Source organism: Elephas maximus, chromosome X, assembly GCF_024166365.1.
Source record: "Elephas maximus indicus isolate mEleMax1 chromosome X, mEleMax1 primary haplotype, whole genome shotgun sequence".
Taxonomy (NCBI): domain Eukaryota; kingdom Metazoa; phylum Chordata; class Mammalia; order Proboscidea; family Elephantidae; genus Elephas; species Elephas maximus.
Window position 1 is genome coordinate 137,234,934 of NC_064846.1, and position 17,862 is coordinate 137,252,795.

General features: G+C 39.4%; 1 protein-coding gene across 6 annotated transcripts in view; it reads right to left on the minus strand.

Moving 5' to 3' along the window:
• SYTL5 (synaptotagmin like 5) overlaps positions 1–17,862 on the minus strand; it is a 640,677-nt gene that overhangs the window by 385,944 nt on the left and 236,871 nt on the right. For all 6 annotated transcript variants that reach the window (XM_049873446.1, XM_049873447.1, XM_049873450.1 and 3 more), the window contains 2 exons: positions 13,438–13,567; positions 3,533–3,639 (listed from right to left, as the gene is read on the minus strand). In XM_049873446.1, coding sequence (XP_049729403.1) covers positions 3,533–3,639; positions 13,438–13,567 — 237 coding nt within the window. The remainder of the gene's footprint in view (positions 1–3,532; positions 3,640–13,437; positions 13,568–17,862) is intronic.

Consider the following 17,862-nt stretch of genomic DNA (forward strand, 5'->3'; position numbering starts at 1 on the left):
TTCTTCCTCAGGGAAGTTTCCTGGTTCTTTATATTGATCACTTGCTGGAGCCATCTTGTCCTGCTTCTTTAGGTGATTTGATATTTTTGTCTCCAAGGCATTAAGCTGTTATTGTATTTATTAATTGTATGTTTGTTTGCTGTTTCCTGATTTTTTGTTTTGTTTTGATGTACCCAGGCAGGCGGGACTTCTTTTTTTTTTTATGTTTGTTTGCTGTTTCCTGATTTTTTTGTTTTCTTTTGATGTATCCAGACAGGCAGGACAGGCGTGCTACTCTGGTCACTAGTCTGGCCACAATGGAGCACTTACCACCTGTCACCAGGTGGGTGGGGAAGCAGCTGGGTGTGTGAGCATGGATCTCTGTTTGCTGGTCTTGTGGAACGTCTGAGAGAGGGTTGGTTGGGGATCGGCCACTGTCTGTCATTGGTCCAGTAGCATAGGAGCAGGCAGTGTCACTTGCTGAGTGATTGGGGGGCAGGTGTGGCAAGTGTTGCTGGCTAGTGGGGGCCTGGTTACCATCGCCTGCCAGATGGGGGGGTGGTTGATTGGCTGGCATACGCATGGTTGCGCGCTTGCTGCCCCTCGCCAAGTGGGAGCTCACAACCATGCTGCTGCCATTGCCTGTTGCCAGGCAGGGGGAGGGGGAGGGAGCCGTGGGTGGGTGCACAAGCAGTTGCTTGCCATCACCTCCCACCAGGCTGGGCGGGGTGTGGGTGGTGGGCAGTAGTGTGTGTGCACATGGGCAGTTGCCAATGCTCTCAGGACCTAGGATGGAGAGAAGGTGGCGTCTGGCCGTGTGCGCTGGAGGATGCCTACTACCACTCATTGAATGGGCAGGAAAGGGTGGTGGATGGGGCTGGGTTGGCAGGGAGGGGATGGGCTTGCGATATGGTCTCTGGTCAGGCAGGGTGGCTGGCATATGAGACCCTCCGTTGATTCCGACCAGGAGGGTGGGGGGGGGAGTGCACCTCTCAGGCTAGCAGATGTAGGTGCCAGGGCACTTCCTGTCCACTGCAGCCAGCAGTCAGGACCTGTCCCCAACCTAGTGCTTGGAGAGTGAGCCACCCAGGGTCTGGTTGGGTGGGAGAGCTTGCACTGATATGCCGCAGATACACCTCCTTGTGTGCACCACTCACGCTAGAGGTCAGGGATCACCGCTTGTGGGTATATCTGGCTTCCTCCCTGCTCTGTGGATGGCAGAACCCTTGTAATTCTCACTCTCCTTTCTGTGTTTTCCTTCTTAGATCCGGATCATGATCTGCTCAGCTTGCTTCCCTCCAAGTGTGTCTATAAAGTTTCTCTGCCTCTATGGAATGCTGTGAAGTTGCCTCCCTGTGTACCTCACCCAGAGTCACTATTGGCTTTGTCTTAAGATGGCCATGTTGAGCTGTGATGGCTGGAAGAGCCCCTCCATTCTGTTTGTCCTTGTTTACAGTGTTTGTTCAATTTTTCTTTCCAGTCAGTGTTTAATTTGATTCTTTATCCTTCTTTTTTGTTGTTCAGGGTTCCAGGATTGTTATTTACATCTGTTTCATTTGGCTTTTTGGGTCTTTGCTGTAGGGGGACAGTATGGTACATCTGACTAATCTGCCATCTTGGCTCCTCCTTTGTCATCTAGTACCCAGTGTTGCTATTGAAAATTCTTGCATCAATCTGACCCTTGCTTATTTGTATGTAAGCAGATTTGTCTCTAGAAGTTTTTAGAATGTTCTCTTATATTTGATATTGTTAGATTTCGCTATAATGTATCTTGGTGTGAGTTTTTATTTATTCCTCGTGTTTGGTGCTTTCAAACTGAAACATATTCTTTGATTCTGAGAAACATGGCATTATTTTTTTCAAATATTCCCTCTTCTATATTTTTATGTTTTGCTCTTTCTGAGTAACCCAACTGTTAGCACTTAAACTTCTATTCTCAGTACTTTCTTAAAAAAATTTATTATTAAAATAATCAAACATACACAAATATAGAAGGACTGGTATAATAAATCTTCATATCCATTCACCTAGCTTCAAGAATCAGCAATATATTGCCAAATTTCTTTTGACTATTCCACTTGATGTGCACTTTTACGGCTTTATTGAAGTATAATTTATATACCATAAAATTTACTCATCGTAAGTGTCCAATTCAGTGATTTTTTAGCAAATTTATAGTGCAAACATCAACAGAATCCAGTTTTAGGACATGTTCATTGCTCCACTAAGTTCCCCTATGCCTGTTTGCAATCAATCCTCACTTCCATCCCCAGCCTCCTGGCAACCATTAATTTGCTTTATTTCTCTAGAGATTTACCTTTCTTGATATTTCACATAAATGTAATCATGCAATTTGTAGTCTTACCTGACTTCTTTCACTTAACATATTGTTTTTAAGATTCATCCATGTTGTAATATATATCAGTACTTTCTTCCTTTTTATTAATGAATAATATTCTACTTTATGGAATGCAATACACATTTTATTTATCTATTCATCAACTGATGGGCATCCAGATTGTTTCACTTTTTGGCTATTATGAATATGCTGCAATGAACATTCATGCACACATCTTCGTGTGGATATATGCTTTCATTTCTCTTGGGTAGATATCTAGGAATGAAATTGCTGGATCATAAAGTAAGTTTATGTTTGACTTTTTAAGAAATTGTTGGACTTTATTGTAAAGTGGCTCTACTCTTCTTTTATTCCCACCAACATTGCCTTTTTTGGGGGGGGTGGATTTTAAATTACTTTCCCCATCTTTTATATTATAATAAATGACATTTAGTTTTAGAACTCAAAGTTTCCTAGCTTGTTTTGGAAAAACTATATTAATATCATTTAACATTTGTGTTATGTCTTTCTTCTAAGGAGTTCACATTTTTTATAGCAATTATAGAACAGAATATCAGAATATCAGCGCTAGAAGAAATCTTAACAATAATCTAATTCAACCTCATTTTACAAATGAGTTCACTGAAACTTAATTTTCACATAATTTAATTTCAGATAAGAAGGCAGTTTGTGGAGGCAACTTGAGATACAGAAATGTTCATGTAAAATAGTCAGATACATCTAGTACCATTCAGTTTATGAAATATTAGGACCCCTTGTTTCCCAGGGAAACCCTGGTAGCATAGTGGTTAAGAGCTGGCTGCTAACCAAAAGGTTGGCAGTTCAAATCCACCAGGCGCTCCTTGGAAGCCATATGGGGCAGTTCTACTCTGTTCTATAGGGTTGCTAGGAGTCGAAATCGATTCAAAAGCAATGGGTTTGTTTTTTTTTTTCTGTTTCCCAGGTTTAGCAATTGAAACTCACCAAGTGTTTTCTTAGCGATAGTAATCTTCACTTATTAACATGATTACCTGTTACCTTTTCTAAATGATTCCTTCAGTTGCTTTTGTATGTTGACAGTGAACTAACAGGAGGAGATTATTATATAGCCTACTTTACTCTCAATTTATCATCACCCAAAAGTAGAACATCTTAGAGCAAGATCATGCCCTTGTTTCCTCCTGACCACGAGACTCTCTTTCACATTCAACTTACCAAGTCTTTACCTAAAGCCCCAGTGACAGACTTCCTTCTTAAGTTTACAGCATCCTCTACATCTTCTGAAAACGATCCACTCAAATCTAATTCGGACGGACTCTGGTCTGGAGGAAGAAAGGGAAAAGGAGATATGTGAATCAGCATATTTTCTTAGAAGGTCTTATTTTTCATTGCAAACATTTCATCTTTATTCCAATTCTTCTAGGCATAGGGCATAGATAGTGCTATGAAAGCAACAATTCTGAAGATGGCACAGAACCAGGCAGTGTTTTCTTTTGTTGTACATAGGGTCACTATGAGCCAGAACCAAACTGACGGCACCTAACCACAATAACAGTGAAAGCAACAATCAGAGTCAGTAACTTCATGCTGTTTATGTTATCACACTTCCATTTTTACGGTATTTTGGAAATTGCCTTGGGCTGAATTATCAACACAGATAAGTTCATTCCTTCTTTGATCACAGAAGTTTAAATATTCTACTACAAAATGCTAAGCTTTAAGCTGTTTACAGCTTCTGCTTTACTTATGACTTTGAAAACTTCTCATAGGATAGGCCCTTAAGCTTGGAAAAAATAAAACATTAACCTTTCTTTATTTTAATATTCACAGAATTCACTGTTCCTATATTTGACATAAAATGTGAGTCAATCAATTCTAAATTGCTACTTAAAAAATTTTTTTTAATAATTTTTATTGTGCTTTAAGTGAACATTTACAACTCAAGTCAGTCTCTCACATATAAACTTATATACACCTTACTACATACTCCCAATTACTCTCCCCCAATGAGTCAGCCCGTTCCCTCCTTCCAGTCTGTCCTTCCTTGACTGTTTTGCCAGTTTCTAACCCCCTCTACCCTCCCATCTCCTCTCTAGACAGGAGATGCCAACATAGTCTCAAGTGTCCACCTGATACAAGTAACTCACTCCTCATCAGTATCTCTCTCCAACCCACTGTCCGGTCCAAATCATGTCTGATGAGTTGTCTTCTGGAATGGCTCCTGTCCTGGGCCAACAGAAGGTTTGGGGACCATGACCGCCAGGATTCTTCTAGTCTCAGTCAGACCATTAAGTCTGGTCTTTTTATGAGAATTTGAGGTCTGCATCCCACTGTTCTCCTGCTCCCTCAGGGGTTCTATGTTGGGCTCCCTGTGAAGGCAGTCATTGGTTGTGGCCGGGCACCATCTAGTTCTTCTGGTCTCAGGATGATGTAAGTCTCTAGTTCATGTGACCCTTTCTGTCTCTTGGGCACATAATTACCTTTTGACCTTGGTGTTCTTCATTCTCCTTTGATCCAGGTGGATTGAGACTCATTGATGCATCTTAGATGGCTTCTTGTTAGCATTTAAGACCCCAGACGCCACACTTCAAAGTGGGATGCAGAATGTTTTCTTAATAGAATTTATTTTGGCAATGGACTTAGATGTCCCCTGAAGCCACAGTCCCCAAACCCCCACCCTTGGTCCACTGACCTTTGAAGCACTCAGTTTATTCAGGAAACTTTTTTGCTTTTGGTCCAGTCCAGTTGAGTTGACCTTCCCTGTATTGAGTGTTGTCCTTCCCTTCACCTAAAGTAGTTCTCATCTACTATCTAATCAGTAGATAACCCTCTCCCACCCTCCCTCCCTCCCCACTCTCGTAACCACAAAAGAATGTATTCTTCTCAGCTTAAACTATTTCTCAAGATCTTATGATAGTGGTCTTATACAATATTTGTCCTTTTGCATCTGAGTAATTTCACTCAGCATAATGCCTTCCAGGTTCCTCCATGTTATGAAATCTTTCACAGATTCATCACTGTTCTTTATCAACGCATAGTATTCCATTGTGTGAATATACCATAATTTATTTATCCATTCATCCATTGATGGACATCTTGGTTGCTTCCAGCTTTTTGCTATTGTAAACATTGCTGCAATAAACATGGGAGTGCATATATCTGTTTGTGTGAAGGCTCTTATTTCTCTAGGATATATTCCGAGGAGTGGGATTGCTGGGTTGTATGGTAGTTCTATTTCTAACTGTTTAAGGAAACACCAGATCAATTTCCAAAGTGGTTGTACCATTTTACATTCCCACCAGCAGTGTATTAGTGTTCCAATCTCTCCACAGCTTCTCTAACATTTATTATTCTGTGTTTTTTGGATTAATGCCAGCCTTGTTGGAGTGAGATGGAATCTCATCATAGTTTTAATTTGCATTGCTCTAATCGAGAGCATTTTCTCATGTATCTGTTAGCCGCCTGAATATCTTCTTTAGTGAAGTGCGTGTTCATATCCTTTGCCCAATTTTTAACTGGGTTGTTTGTCTTTTTGTGGTTGAGTTTTAACAGAATCATATAGATTTTAGAGATCAGGTGCTGGTCGGAGATGTCATAGCTGAAAATTCTTTCCCAATCTGTAGGTGGTCTTTTTACTCTTTTGGTGAAGTCTTTAGATGAGCATAGGTGTTTGATTTTTAGGAGCTTCCAGTTATCTGGTTTTTTTTTGTCATTTTTAATAATGTTTTGTATTCTGTTTATGCCTTGTATTAGGGCTCCTAACGTTGTCCCTATTTTATCTTCCATGATCTTTATTGTTTAGTCTTTATGGTTAGGTCTTTGATCCATTTGGAGTTAGTTTTTGTGCATGGTGTGAGATATGGGTCCTGTTTCATTTTTTTGCAAATAGATATGCAGTTATGCCAGCACCATTTGTTAAAAAGACTATCTTTTCCCCAATTACCTGACACTGGGCCTTTGTCAAATATCAGCTGCTCATATGTGGATAGATTTATATCTGGGTTCTCAATTCTGTTCCACTGGTCTATGTGCCTGTTGATGTACCAGTACCAGGCTGTTTTGACTACTGTGGCTGTATAATAGGTTCTAAAATCAGGTAGAGTGAGGCCTCCCACTTTCTTCTTCTTTTTCAGTAATGCTTTACTTATCCGGGGCTTCTTTCCCTTCCATATGAAGTTGGTGACTTGTTTCTTCATCACATTAAAAAATGTTTTTGGAATTTGGATCGGAAGTGCATTGTATATATAGGTGGCTTTTGGTAGAATAGACTTTTTTACTATGTTAAGCCTTCCTATCCATGAACAACATATGTTTTTCCACTTATGTAGGTCCCTTTTAGTTTCTTGCACTAGTACTTTGTAGCTTTCTTTGTATAGGTCTTTTACATCTTTGGTAAGATTTATTCCTAAGTATTTTATCTTCTTGGGGGCTACTGTGAATGGTATTGATTTGGTGATTTCCTCTTCGATGTTCTTTTTGTTGTTGTAGAGGAATCCAAGTGATTTTTGTATGTTTATCTTGTAACCTGAAACTCTGCCGCACTCTTCTATTAGTTTCAGCAGTTTTCTTGAGGATTCCATAGGGTTTTCTGTATATAAGATCATGTCATCTGCAAATAGAGGTAATTTTACTTCTTCCTTGCCAATCCGGATGCCTTTTATATCTTTGTCTAGCCTAATTGCTCTGGCTAGGACCTCCAGCACAATGTTGAATAAGAGTGGTGATAAAGGGCATCCTTGTCTGGTTCCCGTTCTCAAGGGAACTGCTTTCAGGTTCTCTCCATTTAGAATGATGTTGGCTGTTGGCTTTGTATAAATGCCCTTTATTATGTTGAGGAATTTTCCTTCTATTCCTATTTTGCTGAGAGTTTTTATCATGAATGGGTGTTGGACTTTGTCAAATGCCTTTTCTGCATCAATTGATAAGATCACGTGGTTTTTGTCTTTTGTTTTATTTATATGGTGGATTACATTAATGGTTTTTCTAATATTGAACCAACCTTGGGTAAGAAAAAAGAATAAATCCCACTTGGTCGTGGTGGATTATTTTTTTGATATGTTGTTGAATTCTATTGGCTAGAATTTTGTTGAGGACTTTTGCATCTATGTTCATGAGGGATATAGGTGTGTAATTTTCTTTTTTTGTGGTGTCTTTACCTGGTTTTGGTATTAGGGATATGGTGGCTTCATAGAATGAGTTAGGTAGTATTCCATCCTTTTCTATGTTTTGAAATACCTTTAGTAGTAGTGGTGTTAACTCTTCTCTGAAAGTTTGGTAGAACTCTGCTGTGAAGCCGTCCAGGCCAGGGCTTTTTTTTTTTTTTTTTGGGAGTGTTTTGATTACCTTTTCAATCTCTTTTTTTGTTATGGGTCTATTTAGGTATTCTACTTCTGATTGTGTTAGTTTAGGTAGGTAGTGTTTTTCTAGGAATTCATCCATTTCTTCTAGGTTTTCAAATTTGTTAGAGTACAATTTTTCGTAATAATGTGATAGGATTCTTTTAATTTCAATTGAGTCTGTTGTGATATGGCCCATCTCATTTCTTATTTGGGTTATTTGTTTCCTTTCCTGTATTTCTTTAGTCAGTTTAATTCTGCTCTAATTTTTATTATTTGTTTCCTTCTGGTGCCTGATGGATTCTTTTGTTGCTCACTTTCTATTTGTTCAAGTTGTAGGGACAGTTCTCTGATTTTTGCTCTTCCTTCTTTATGTATGTGTGCATTTATCAATATAAATTCACCTCTGAGCACTGCTTTTGGTGTGTCCCAGAGGTTTTGATAGGAAGTATTTTCATTCTCATTGCATTCTATGAATTTCTTTATTCCCTCCGTAATGTCTTCTATAACTCAGTCTTTTTTGAGCAGGGTAGTGTTCAGTTTCCAAGTATTTGATTCCTTTTCCTTGATTTTTCTGTTATTGATTTCTACTTTTATGGCCTTATGGTCTGAGAAGATGCTTTGTAATATTTCGATGTTTTGGATTCTGCAAAGGTTTGTTTTATGACCTAATATGTGATCTATTCTAGAGAATGTTCCATGTGCACTAGAAAAAAAAGTATACTTTGCAGCTGTTGGGTGGAGAGTTCTGTATAAGTCTATGAGGTCAAGTTGGTTGTCTGTAGCAATTAGATCTTCCGTGTCTCTATTGAGCTTCTTACTGGAAGTCCTATCCTTCTCCGAAAGTGGTGTGTTGAAGTCTTCTACTATAATTGTGGAGGTGGCTATCTCACTTTTCAATTCTGTTAAAGTTTGTTTTATGTATCTTGCAGCCCTGTCATTGGGTGCTTAAGTATTTAATATAGTTATATCTTCCTGGTAAGTTGTCTCTTTAATCATTATGTAGTGTCCTTCTTTATCCTTTGTGGTGGATTTAACTTTGAAGTCTATTTTGTCAGAAATTAATACTGCCACTCCTGCTCTTTTTTGATTGTTTGCTTGATATATTTTTTTCCATCCTTTGAGTTTTAGTTTGTTTGTGTTTCTAAGTCTAAGGTGTGTCTCTTATAGGCAGCATATAGACGGATCATGTTTCTTTATCCAGCCTGAGACTCTGTCTCTTTATTGGTACATTTAGTCCATTTACATTCAGTGTAATTATAGATAAGTATGAGTTTAGTGCTGCCATTTTGATGCCTTTTTGTGTGTGTTGCTGACAACTTCATTTCTCCACTTTTTTGTGCTGAGAAGTTTTTCTTTGTAAATTGTGTTTCTGCATTTTCATAGCAGTTGAATTTATGTTTGCTGAGTCATTATGTTTTTCTTGGTTTTTATTTTGAATTATGGAATTGTTAGACCTCTTTGTCGTTACCTTAATATTTACCCCTATTTTTCTAAATAAAAGCCTAACTTGTATCGTCCTTTATCACCTTGTTTTCCTCTCCATATGGAAGATCTATGCCTCCTGTATTTAGTCCCCCTTTTTTGATTATTGTAATCTTTTACATAATGACTTCAATGATTCCCTGTTTTCAGCATTTCTTTTCTTTTTTTTTTTAAATTAATCTTATTTTGTTTTTGTGATTTCACTATTTGAGTTGATGTGAGGATGTTCTTTTCTGTGAACTTGTGTTGTGTTGGTATCTGATATTATTGATTTTCTGACCAAAGAATTTCCTTTAGTAATTCTTGTAGCTTTGGTTTGGTTTCTTGCAAATTCTCTAAGCTTGTGTTTAAAAAAAAAAAATTTTTTTTTTGTGTTTATCTGCAAATGTTTTCATTTCACCTTCATATTTGAGAGAGCGTTTTGCGGGATATATGATTCTTGGCTGGCAGTTTTTCTCCTTCAGTGCTCTATATATGTCCTCCCATTGCCTTCTTGCCTGCATGGTTTCTGCTGAGTAGTCTGAACTTACTCTTATTGAGTCTCCTTTGTAGGTGACTTTTATCCCTGGCTGCTTTTAAAATTTTCTCTTCATCTTTGGTTTTGGCAAGTTTGTTAATAATATGCCTTGGTGATTTTCTTTTTGGATCAATCTTATATGGGGTTCGATGAGCATCTTGGACAGATATCCTTTTGTCTTTCATGATGCCAGGGAACTTTTTTGCCAACAGATCTTCAGCTATTCTCTCTGTATTTTCTGTTATCCCTCCCTGTTCTGAAACTCCAATCACACGGAAGTTATTTTTCTTGATAGAGTCCCACATGATTCTTAGGGTTTCTTCATTTTTTTAAATTCTTTTATTGGATTTTTCTTCAACTTTTTTTCTTATATTGGTGTCAATTGCCTTATCCCCCAACTCCCCCACTTTGCATTCCAGTTGCTCGAGTCTGCTCCTCTGACTTCCTATTGAGTTGTCTAATTCTGTAATTTTACTGTTAATCTTTTGGATTTCTGAATGCTGTCTCTCTATGGATTCTTGCAGCTTATTAATTTTTCCACTATGTTCTTGAATAATCTTTTTGATTTCTTTAACTTCTTTATCAGTGTGTTTTTTGGCTTTTTCTGTAGATTGCCTTATTTCATTTCTGAGGTCATCCCTGATGTCTTGAAGCATTGTGTATATTAGTTTTTTATATTCTGCATCTGGCAATTCCAGGATTGTACCTTCATTTGGGAAAGATTTTGATTCTTTAATTTGGGGATTTGTAGAAGCAATCATGGTCTGCTTCTTTATGTGATTTGATATCGACTGCTGTCTCCGAGCCATCTATAAGATATTGTAATGATTTATTTTATATTTGCTCACTGTGTCTCATCTTGCTTTGTTTTGTTTCAATGTACCCAGATGGGCTACTAGATTGCGCTGTCTTGATTGTTGTAGCCTTTGAATCACTTATGTCCTATTACCAGCTGGTTTGGGCTATTACGAGATACATATGCCTAAGAGTCCACTCACTATTCTTGAATAGAATCAGCTTAGGTGTTCTGATTTTGGGTCACCAAGTGTGTGGTGTAGACTGTCACCTATTAACTTAGAGGAGTAGCGGTGATAGTTGTGTGCACCAGATTCTAATAGCGGCAGGGCATCACACTCCAAGGAGGGCAGGATGCTGACAGCCTTCCCCCACGTGCCAGTGAGGTAGGTGTGTCTCTATTCCTAAAGCACTTTGGTGGGTGGGCTCTGCAGCTGTACCTTAGGCACCCAATTCTTGTACCCCTAAAGACTGGTAGGCGTCAGTATCCTCAGACCCGTTTGGCAGGTGGCTAGGTGGTTTGGGTGGAGCTTCAGCCCTCAGTTCCCCACTGTGGATCAATGAGGGCTCTGTTTAATAGGTAGAGATATCAGACCTGGAAAACTTGTCTTTCCAGTGCTCTGCTAAAACAATTACAGTCAGATCTCTATCAGAATTGCTTTTGCATTATAATAGCCACCTCGTTCCCTGTAGGGATGAAAGCCAAAGACTGTGGATCTCATATGCGTGGCTGGAGCTGGTTCTGTATTTTTATTCCAGTTTAGGGAAGTCAGGGAAGAATTTTTTGTTCCTGGGTTGTTAGTAGCTGCTTCTCTCAGGCCAGGAGAATGGGTTAGGAGCCCCCACCCCCCACAGCAGGTTACTCTCTGGCCAAGGAAATTCCAATGTTAATGAAGCTGCCTGGGGCAGGGAGGGAAGGGATAGATAGGAGAGAGCAGCCCGCTGCAATTTAGACAAAGTTACTTATCTTGCTTGGTGATGACTGTTTTATCTGAGATTCCCGAGGGGTGTGTAGCCTGTGTGCCCTGCTGGGTTGAGACTGCCCCAAGAGTCAGGCCTTGTGCCATCTCAGAAGGCGAGGTCAGCTCCTCTGCTCCTAGTCCAAAGCCCAGCACCAAGGTTTCCTGGCTGGGACACTGCACTCCAGGCTCCAAAACCAATCGCTGCTTCCTGGTGATTTCTCCTCCTGTCAGCTGCGTCATTGTGCAGCCTGCGTGTGCCGGCTGGGTTTTCCCTGAGGTTACTTCAGGGGGCTAGGGCTGCATCCTGTGCTTGCGCCATCTCAGGAAGCCGTGCTCAGCTCCTCTGCACTTAGTGCAAAGCCCGGCGCCAAGGTTTTCTGACTGGGACGGTGGCTCCAGGCTCCGAAAACAGTCGCTGCTTCCCCGTGGTTGCTCGTTCTCTTGTCAGCCGTGTCAATGTGCAGCCTGCTTGCGCTGGCTGAGTCTCTACCGAGGTTACTCCAGGGCTTAGGGGTTGAGGTTGCGTCCCGTGCTTGCCCCATCTCAGTAAGCCGCAATCAGCCCCACCTCTCTGGCACCAGGGAACCACGAGGGCTCAAGGCTGTGGCATGGGACGCCGGTTCCAGAAGTGGTCGCTGCTTCAGGGCGCGGCTTTTCACTCCCCTGTCACTCAGGTCAACTCTTTAGTTCTGTGTTTGATGGTCAGGGTTCATAGATTGTCATGTATGTGATCGATTCACTTGTTTTTCTGAGCCTTTGTTGCAAGAGGGATCCGTGGAAGCTTCTACCTAGTCAGCCATCTTGGCCCCACCTCTAAATTGCTACTTTTAAAATAATGATAGAGCAAGTTTCTTTCACACAAAAAGGGGGCGAATATAGCTAAATTGAGAGGTGGTTCTATTTCTTTAGGAAACAGAACATTCCATCAGTAGAAGAACATATTATTTTCAGTTTAAAAAATATAAGTTAAAGGACAATGCACCCCTCAGTAATGCTGTGGACAGCTTACCAAGTCACAGGTAGGTTACTTCTACAGAATAGTTCTATATAAAAACTCTGCTGAGAAAGATACTGTTGCTTATAAATCAGAAAGATTGACAAGAACAGCTAAGACTATCATCTCCGAATCAAGAACTTAAGTTTCACATGGTAAATGCGATAATGCAGAAATGCTTAGCATAGTGCCTGACAAAGTATGTGCTCAATAAACAGGAGCTGTAGAATAGAATTAGATTCTATATGATGGCTTCTAGTCTAGTTTCAAATTTTTCATTTAACAGGCAAACCACTTTTCCACTCTTGAACAAAACGCAGCAATTACCATATACATTTAGAAAACCTTTGGGAGCTGGTTGGTTAGGAGAGACTCCCCAACTCAGCACACAGAATCCAGCCTTAGGCTTTCTGCAAATTGTTGAGGGTTTTACCATGGTTTTAATTCTACACACAGGACATAAACTTTATAATTATGACAAGTTTCTCTAAAGAGTTCTCTTATTTTTAGGTATAAAATTGCAATATAAATAATACCTGCTTTCCATGGTTATTGTGATGATCAAGTGAAATGAATGATGCATTTCAGTGTACCACAAAATGAAAGTAATTATTATCAATACCTCAATGCCGCTTGCAAATAATTCCTTGTTTACACCTTAGAATGATTTATCTGTCTCGATATAGGGAACTTCTGACTACCATATCACTTGATCTACCACTTCCCTGAACTCTGTGAAAGTGTCCCTATCTGCCATTAAATGTATGCTGGTGCCAACTGTATTTCCTATACTCCTTTGTTCTGGTATAGTTCTGAAACTTGGCAAGAATAGACACTCAATAAATGGATTTTTCATGAATGCAAGAGACTGAAGGCATCACCTGGCTCTTCCATTCTCATGGAATGGGCCTACCACTATGGGTCAGAAAATGGATGATTGTTTTCTAAGGGATGAAATGGCTGTTAATCCATCAATTCCATCTGATTTAGTCATTTTTATACTATGGAGTAGATATGTTGTATATACTTACCTGAGGAGAGGGAGGCTCTGGATACTGCTATGGAAGGTGTGCCCGAAGTGTTTCTGCGATGATGCTTTGTGAGGTCTTCAGAGGTGCTTTCAATGGCAGCCAAACCCATGGAATTATCAAAACCATGCTCCTGTCCACAAAGTAAAAATGAAAGAAATATTATATGAACTGTGAATTACTTTAAAATATTGCCATATAAATATACTTCAGTATAAACACATTCGTGTGTGTTTCTTCACCAAAACCAAACCAAACCCATTGCCATCGAGTCAATTCCAACTCATAGAGGCCCTATAGAACAGAGTAGAACTGTCCCAAAGGCTTTTCCCAGGCCGTAAATCTTTACAGAAGCAGACTGCCTGCATCTTTCTCCAGAGGAGTGGCTGGTGGGTTTGAACTGCTGACCTTTCAGTTTCCAGCTGAATGCTTTAACCACTGTGCCACCAGGGCTCCTTGTGTGTATTACTTTAGGAGGAGCTTATTATGCATTGAAGGAACTCATCAGGAGTCCATATAACTCTGAAACTTACTATCAAAAATCACTATCTAAAATGTATACTAGCAGGTTTGTTAATTAGCACAAAAGATGTTAGAAATACTTTTTCACTGGCAAAATTAGTGAGTGTTCTAATATACAGTTAACAAGAAAGTGATACAGGTACACCCGATCTTCCATGAACTGTGTATAAGAATTTGGCAAGCTTCATACTCTCAGATTAGAACTGTTTGGTCCTACGTTTGTCCTCACTCTTAACATCCCCTCTCTTCAACCACCACTTACCTCCTCTACCCCAACTTTTTCCCCCTGTATCCCAATATTTTCCATCTAGAAGGCTGGCTGATCAAAATATGGTGGAATGAAACTTTTAATGTTATACAGGAAGGAGTTCCCTCCTTGTTGCTCTATATCTAGTCCTCATATTAGACATTTGAGGAGATTTTGATCAACTCACTCCAAAGAGATGTGGCACTCACTTGCCTAGCAGACTGATCAACTCAGCTTCAATACAGACTATTTTTAGTCTTTGATTATTCTTCAACACATAATACATGTAGCAGGAAGTATATAGCCACCAATTCCTCTAATTGCCATAGATGATCAATGTTTAGGAAACCCTAGGGGTGTAGTGGTTACGAGCTATGGCTGCTAACCACAAGGTCGGCAGTTCAAATCCACCGGGTGCTCCTTGGAAACTCTATGGGGCAGTTCTACTCTGTCCTAGAGGGCTGCTATGAGTCGGAATCGACTCGACGGCAGTGGGTTTGGTTTGTTTTTATCAATGTTTATCAAAAGGCTATGACAAAGGTCAAATGGATAAATTAATTTAGGTCAGTTTTCAACACTTTCTCTTCAAAAAGTTCTTCATCACATGGAGTTCTCCACTGAAACATGACCAAGTTCTTTAGGGGCAATTATGTTAATGGAAAATTTTCCAACAGGAGTCCTGGGAGTATTGTTAATATTGAGCACTAATGGGCCAATTAATATTATACAGTCATTAAAATGCAATATATACCCTGGAGGTTCAAAATATCAAACCTAAAATTAACAGGTTACATCATTGCTGAGGTCAAGTTAGAGACTTTCATGTTTGATGAGTTTTTCATTTTAAAAACTTAATTCCTACATGCTGTAAACAGAAAAAGACCACTGAAGCAATGAGAATCTGAGAAATGGGAGAAATCAGGATGTTGATACCTTGTTCATCATCTAACCCTATATACTTCTTCCCTTCATCATGAAAGAGCAAGCGTGCATTGGAAACTACTGTGCCATCTTATGTTTATTTAACCAGAAGGATTTCTCTTGTTCTCTATTTTTCTCTCACTCAGTGGAGAGCTGGAATGCAAGAGTGAGATAGATCAACATGGAAATTGCCTATATATACTCAGAGCCCTGGCAGTACAGTCGTTAAGTGCTTAGCTGCTAACCGAGAGATTGGCAGTTTGAGCCCACCACAGAAGAAAGATGTGGCAGTCTGCTTCCATAAAGATTACAGACTTGGAAACCATATGGGGCAGTTCAGTTCTGTCCTACAGGGTCACCATGAGTAGGAATCAACTTGATGGCAATGTTTTTTTTTTTTTTTATGGGACATATACTCAGCTGCAGTGAGCTTCTGTTGGGGGAAATCTAGATGTTGTTCAATGAAGAAATAAGCATATTGAGGCTGTTATGTTTGAGCACATAATAAGGGTCTTTTTTCCCCCCTTACAATCGCAAATGGTATGGGGGAAGATAATCCTTGTTTTGAGAACAAACTCAACTAACGTACTGGTTATTAGACTGATAGTTAGCTGCTATCCACTCGTACGTACAGCCACATCAGCTGTTAAAATTTTTAAAATACTTCTGAATCAATTAGTAAACAGCACTAATTCCAGTCCTCCTAACCCCAGCCTCCATGCTGCCCCTAGCTCTCCCCACAATCTGGGTTAATGCAACAGTCCTGTGTCAGTGTCTCTTCTTCTGACTTGCTCAGTACCTGTCATAGCAGTAGCCGAATATTTTGAATATCATTCCTTGTTAAGGTGTCAAAGAAGTGACTGTAATCAACTAGCCATGTGCTTTTCTCGCTACTGAACAGAATCTGCTTGTTGAATTTAACATAAATATTTATGAAACTTTAAATGTGCCTTTTATCTAAGCAGCAAGTACAATTTAGATTGTAAGTATTTAAATAAATGTATTATTATTACTTAACTGAATGCTTTTTGGTTCCTCCTTCAAAATATATACACAATATGATTGCTCCACCTCCACTGCTATCTCCCTGTCTCAAAGCCCCATTATATCTCACCCCAATACTCTTGAGTATTGCAATGGCCTCTTAACTGGTCTTCCGGGCTCCACCCTTGTTCTCTTACTGTTGCTTCTCAGCACAGTTCCCAGATGCTGCTTAAACAGAAGCAGATCATGTCACTCCTTTGCTCAAAATCCTCCAACTATCTTGATCCCATCATATTCAGAGGAAAAGCAAAAGTCTGTACAGTGGTCTACAAGGCCCCTTCTGGCCCTATTAGCTCCCTGAACTCATTTACTAGTACTCTACATTTCGTTCACTCGTAACAGCCATATAGGCCTCCTTGCTCTTCCTTGAATACACCAGGCATGTTCCTACCTCAGGGCTTTTGGACTGGCTATTCCCCTAGGGGCATTAAAATATTTTAAAAAACTGGTTGTGCAAGGGCACTGACTACTCATAGTAGAGACTAGCCAGGCAGGTGTCTGAGGGAATGTGTTCCTCCAGGGAGGACATGGCTAGTTCCTTCACATCCTTCAAGTCTTTGCTGAAATGTCTTCTTCTTTCTGAGGCCTGCCCTGACTACCCTAATAAAAATTCTTCCTGGAGCTATTCCTCTTAACCTGAACTACTTTTTTCCACAGAATTTATCACTGTCTAACATATTATAATGCAAGTTCCATGAGGGCAAGGATTTTTGTGTGTTCTATTCACTGCTCTATACCCAGTGTCTGGCACATAGTAGGCCCTCAGTAAATACTGGCTGAACCAAAGGATCATGGTTCTTATGTAAATATTTCTTAAATATAGATGCCAGCTATACATATACAGTTTCCTGCTTAATCAAACAGACTAAAAAAAAACAGACTAGTAGATGCTAATTCACTCCAAGAATATCTTCCAACAGAGTATTTAATAAAGGGAAATATTTCCCCCAAATACTTTCCCCATCTTCTCCCTTAAAAAGAAAAACAATATAAAATGTAATTTATTATATGTGTGTGTGTAGTATGTACAACTTAAGTCTTCATCATGTACTGATTTCTTATTTCAATAGATGTATAGAAAAGAAAACCATAAAAAGATTTCAAGGTTCTAGCTGCAAAGTACACATTCTTTTCTGATGCACATGGAACATTCTCCAGAGAAGACCACATCTTAGGCCACAAAGCAACCCTCAACAAAATCCAAAACACTGAGATAATACAAAGTATCTTCTCTGATCACAACGCCATCAAAGTAGAAATTAACAATTGGAAGAGCAAGAAAAAAAAAATCAAATACATGGAAAATGAATAATACCCTGCTTTTTAAAAACTACTGGGTAACAGAAGAAATCAAAGATAGAATTAAAAAATTTCTAGAATCAAATGAGAATGAAAACACACCATACCAATACCTTTGGACACAGCAAAAGCAGTCCTCAGAGATCAATTTATAGCAATAGATGCACGTATCAAAAAAGAAGAAAGGGACAAAATCAAAACATTAGCTATACGACTAGAAAAAAGAGAAAGAGGGCAGCAAAAGAAGCCCACAGCCACCAGAAGAAAAGAAATAATAAAGATCAGAGCAGAAATAAATGAAATAGAGAAGAGAAAAACAATAGAAAGAATCAACAAAACCAAAAGTTGGTTCTTTGAAAGGATCAACAAAATTGACAAACCACTGGCCTATTTGA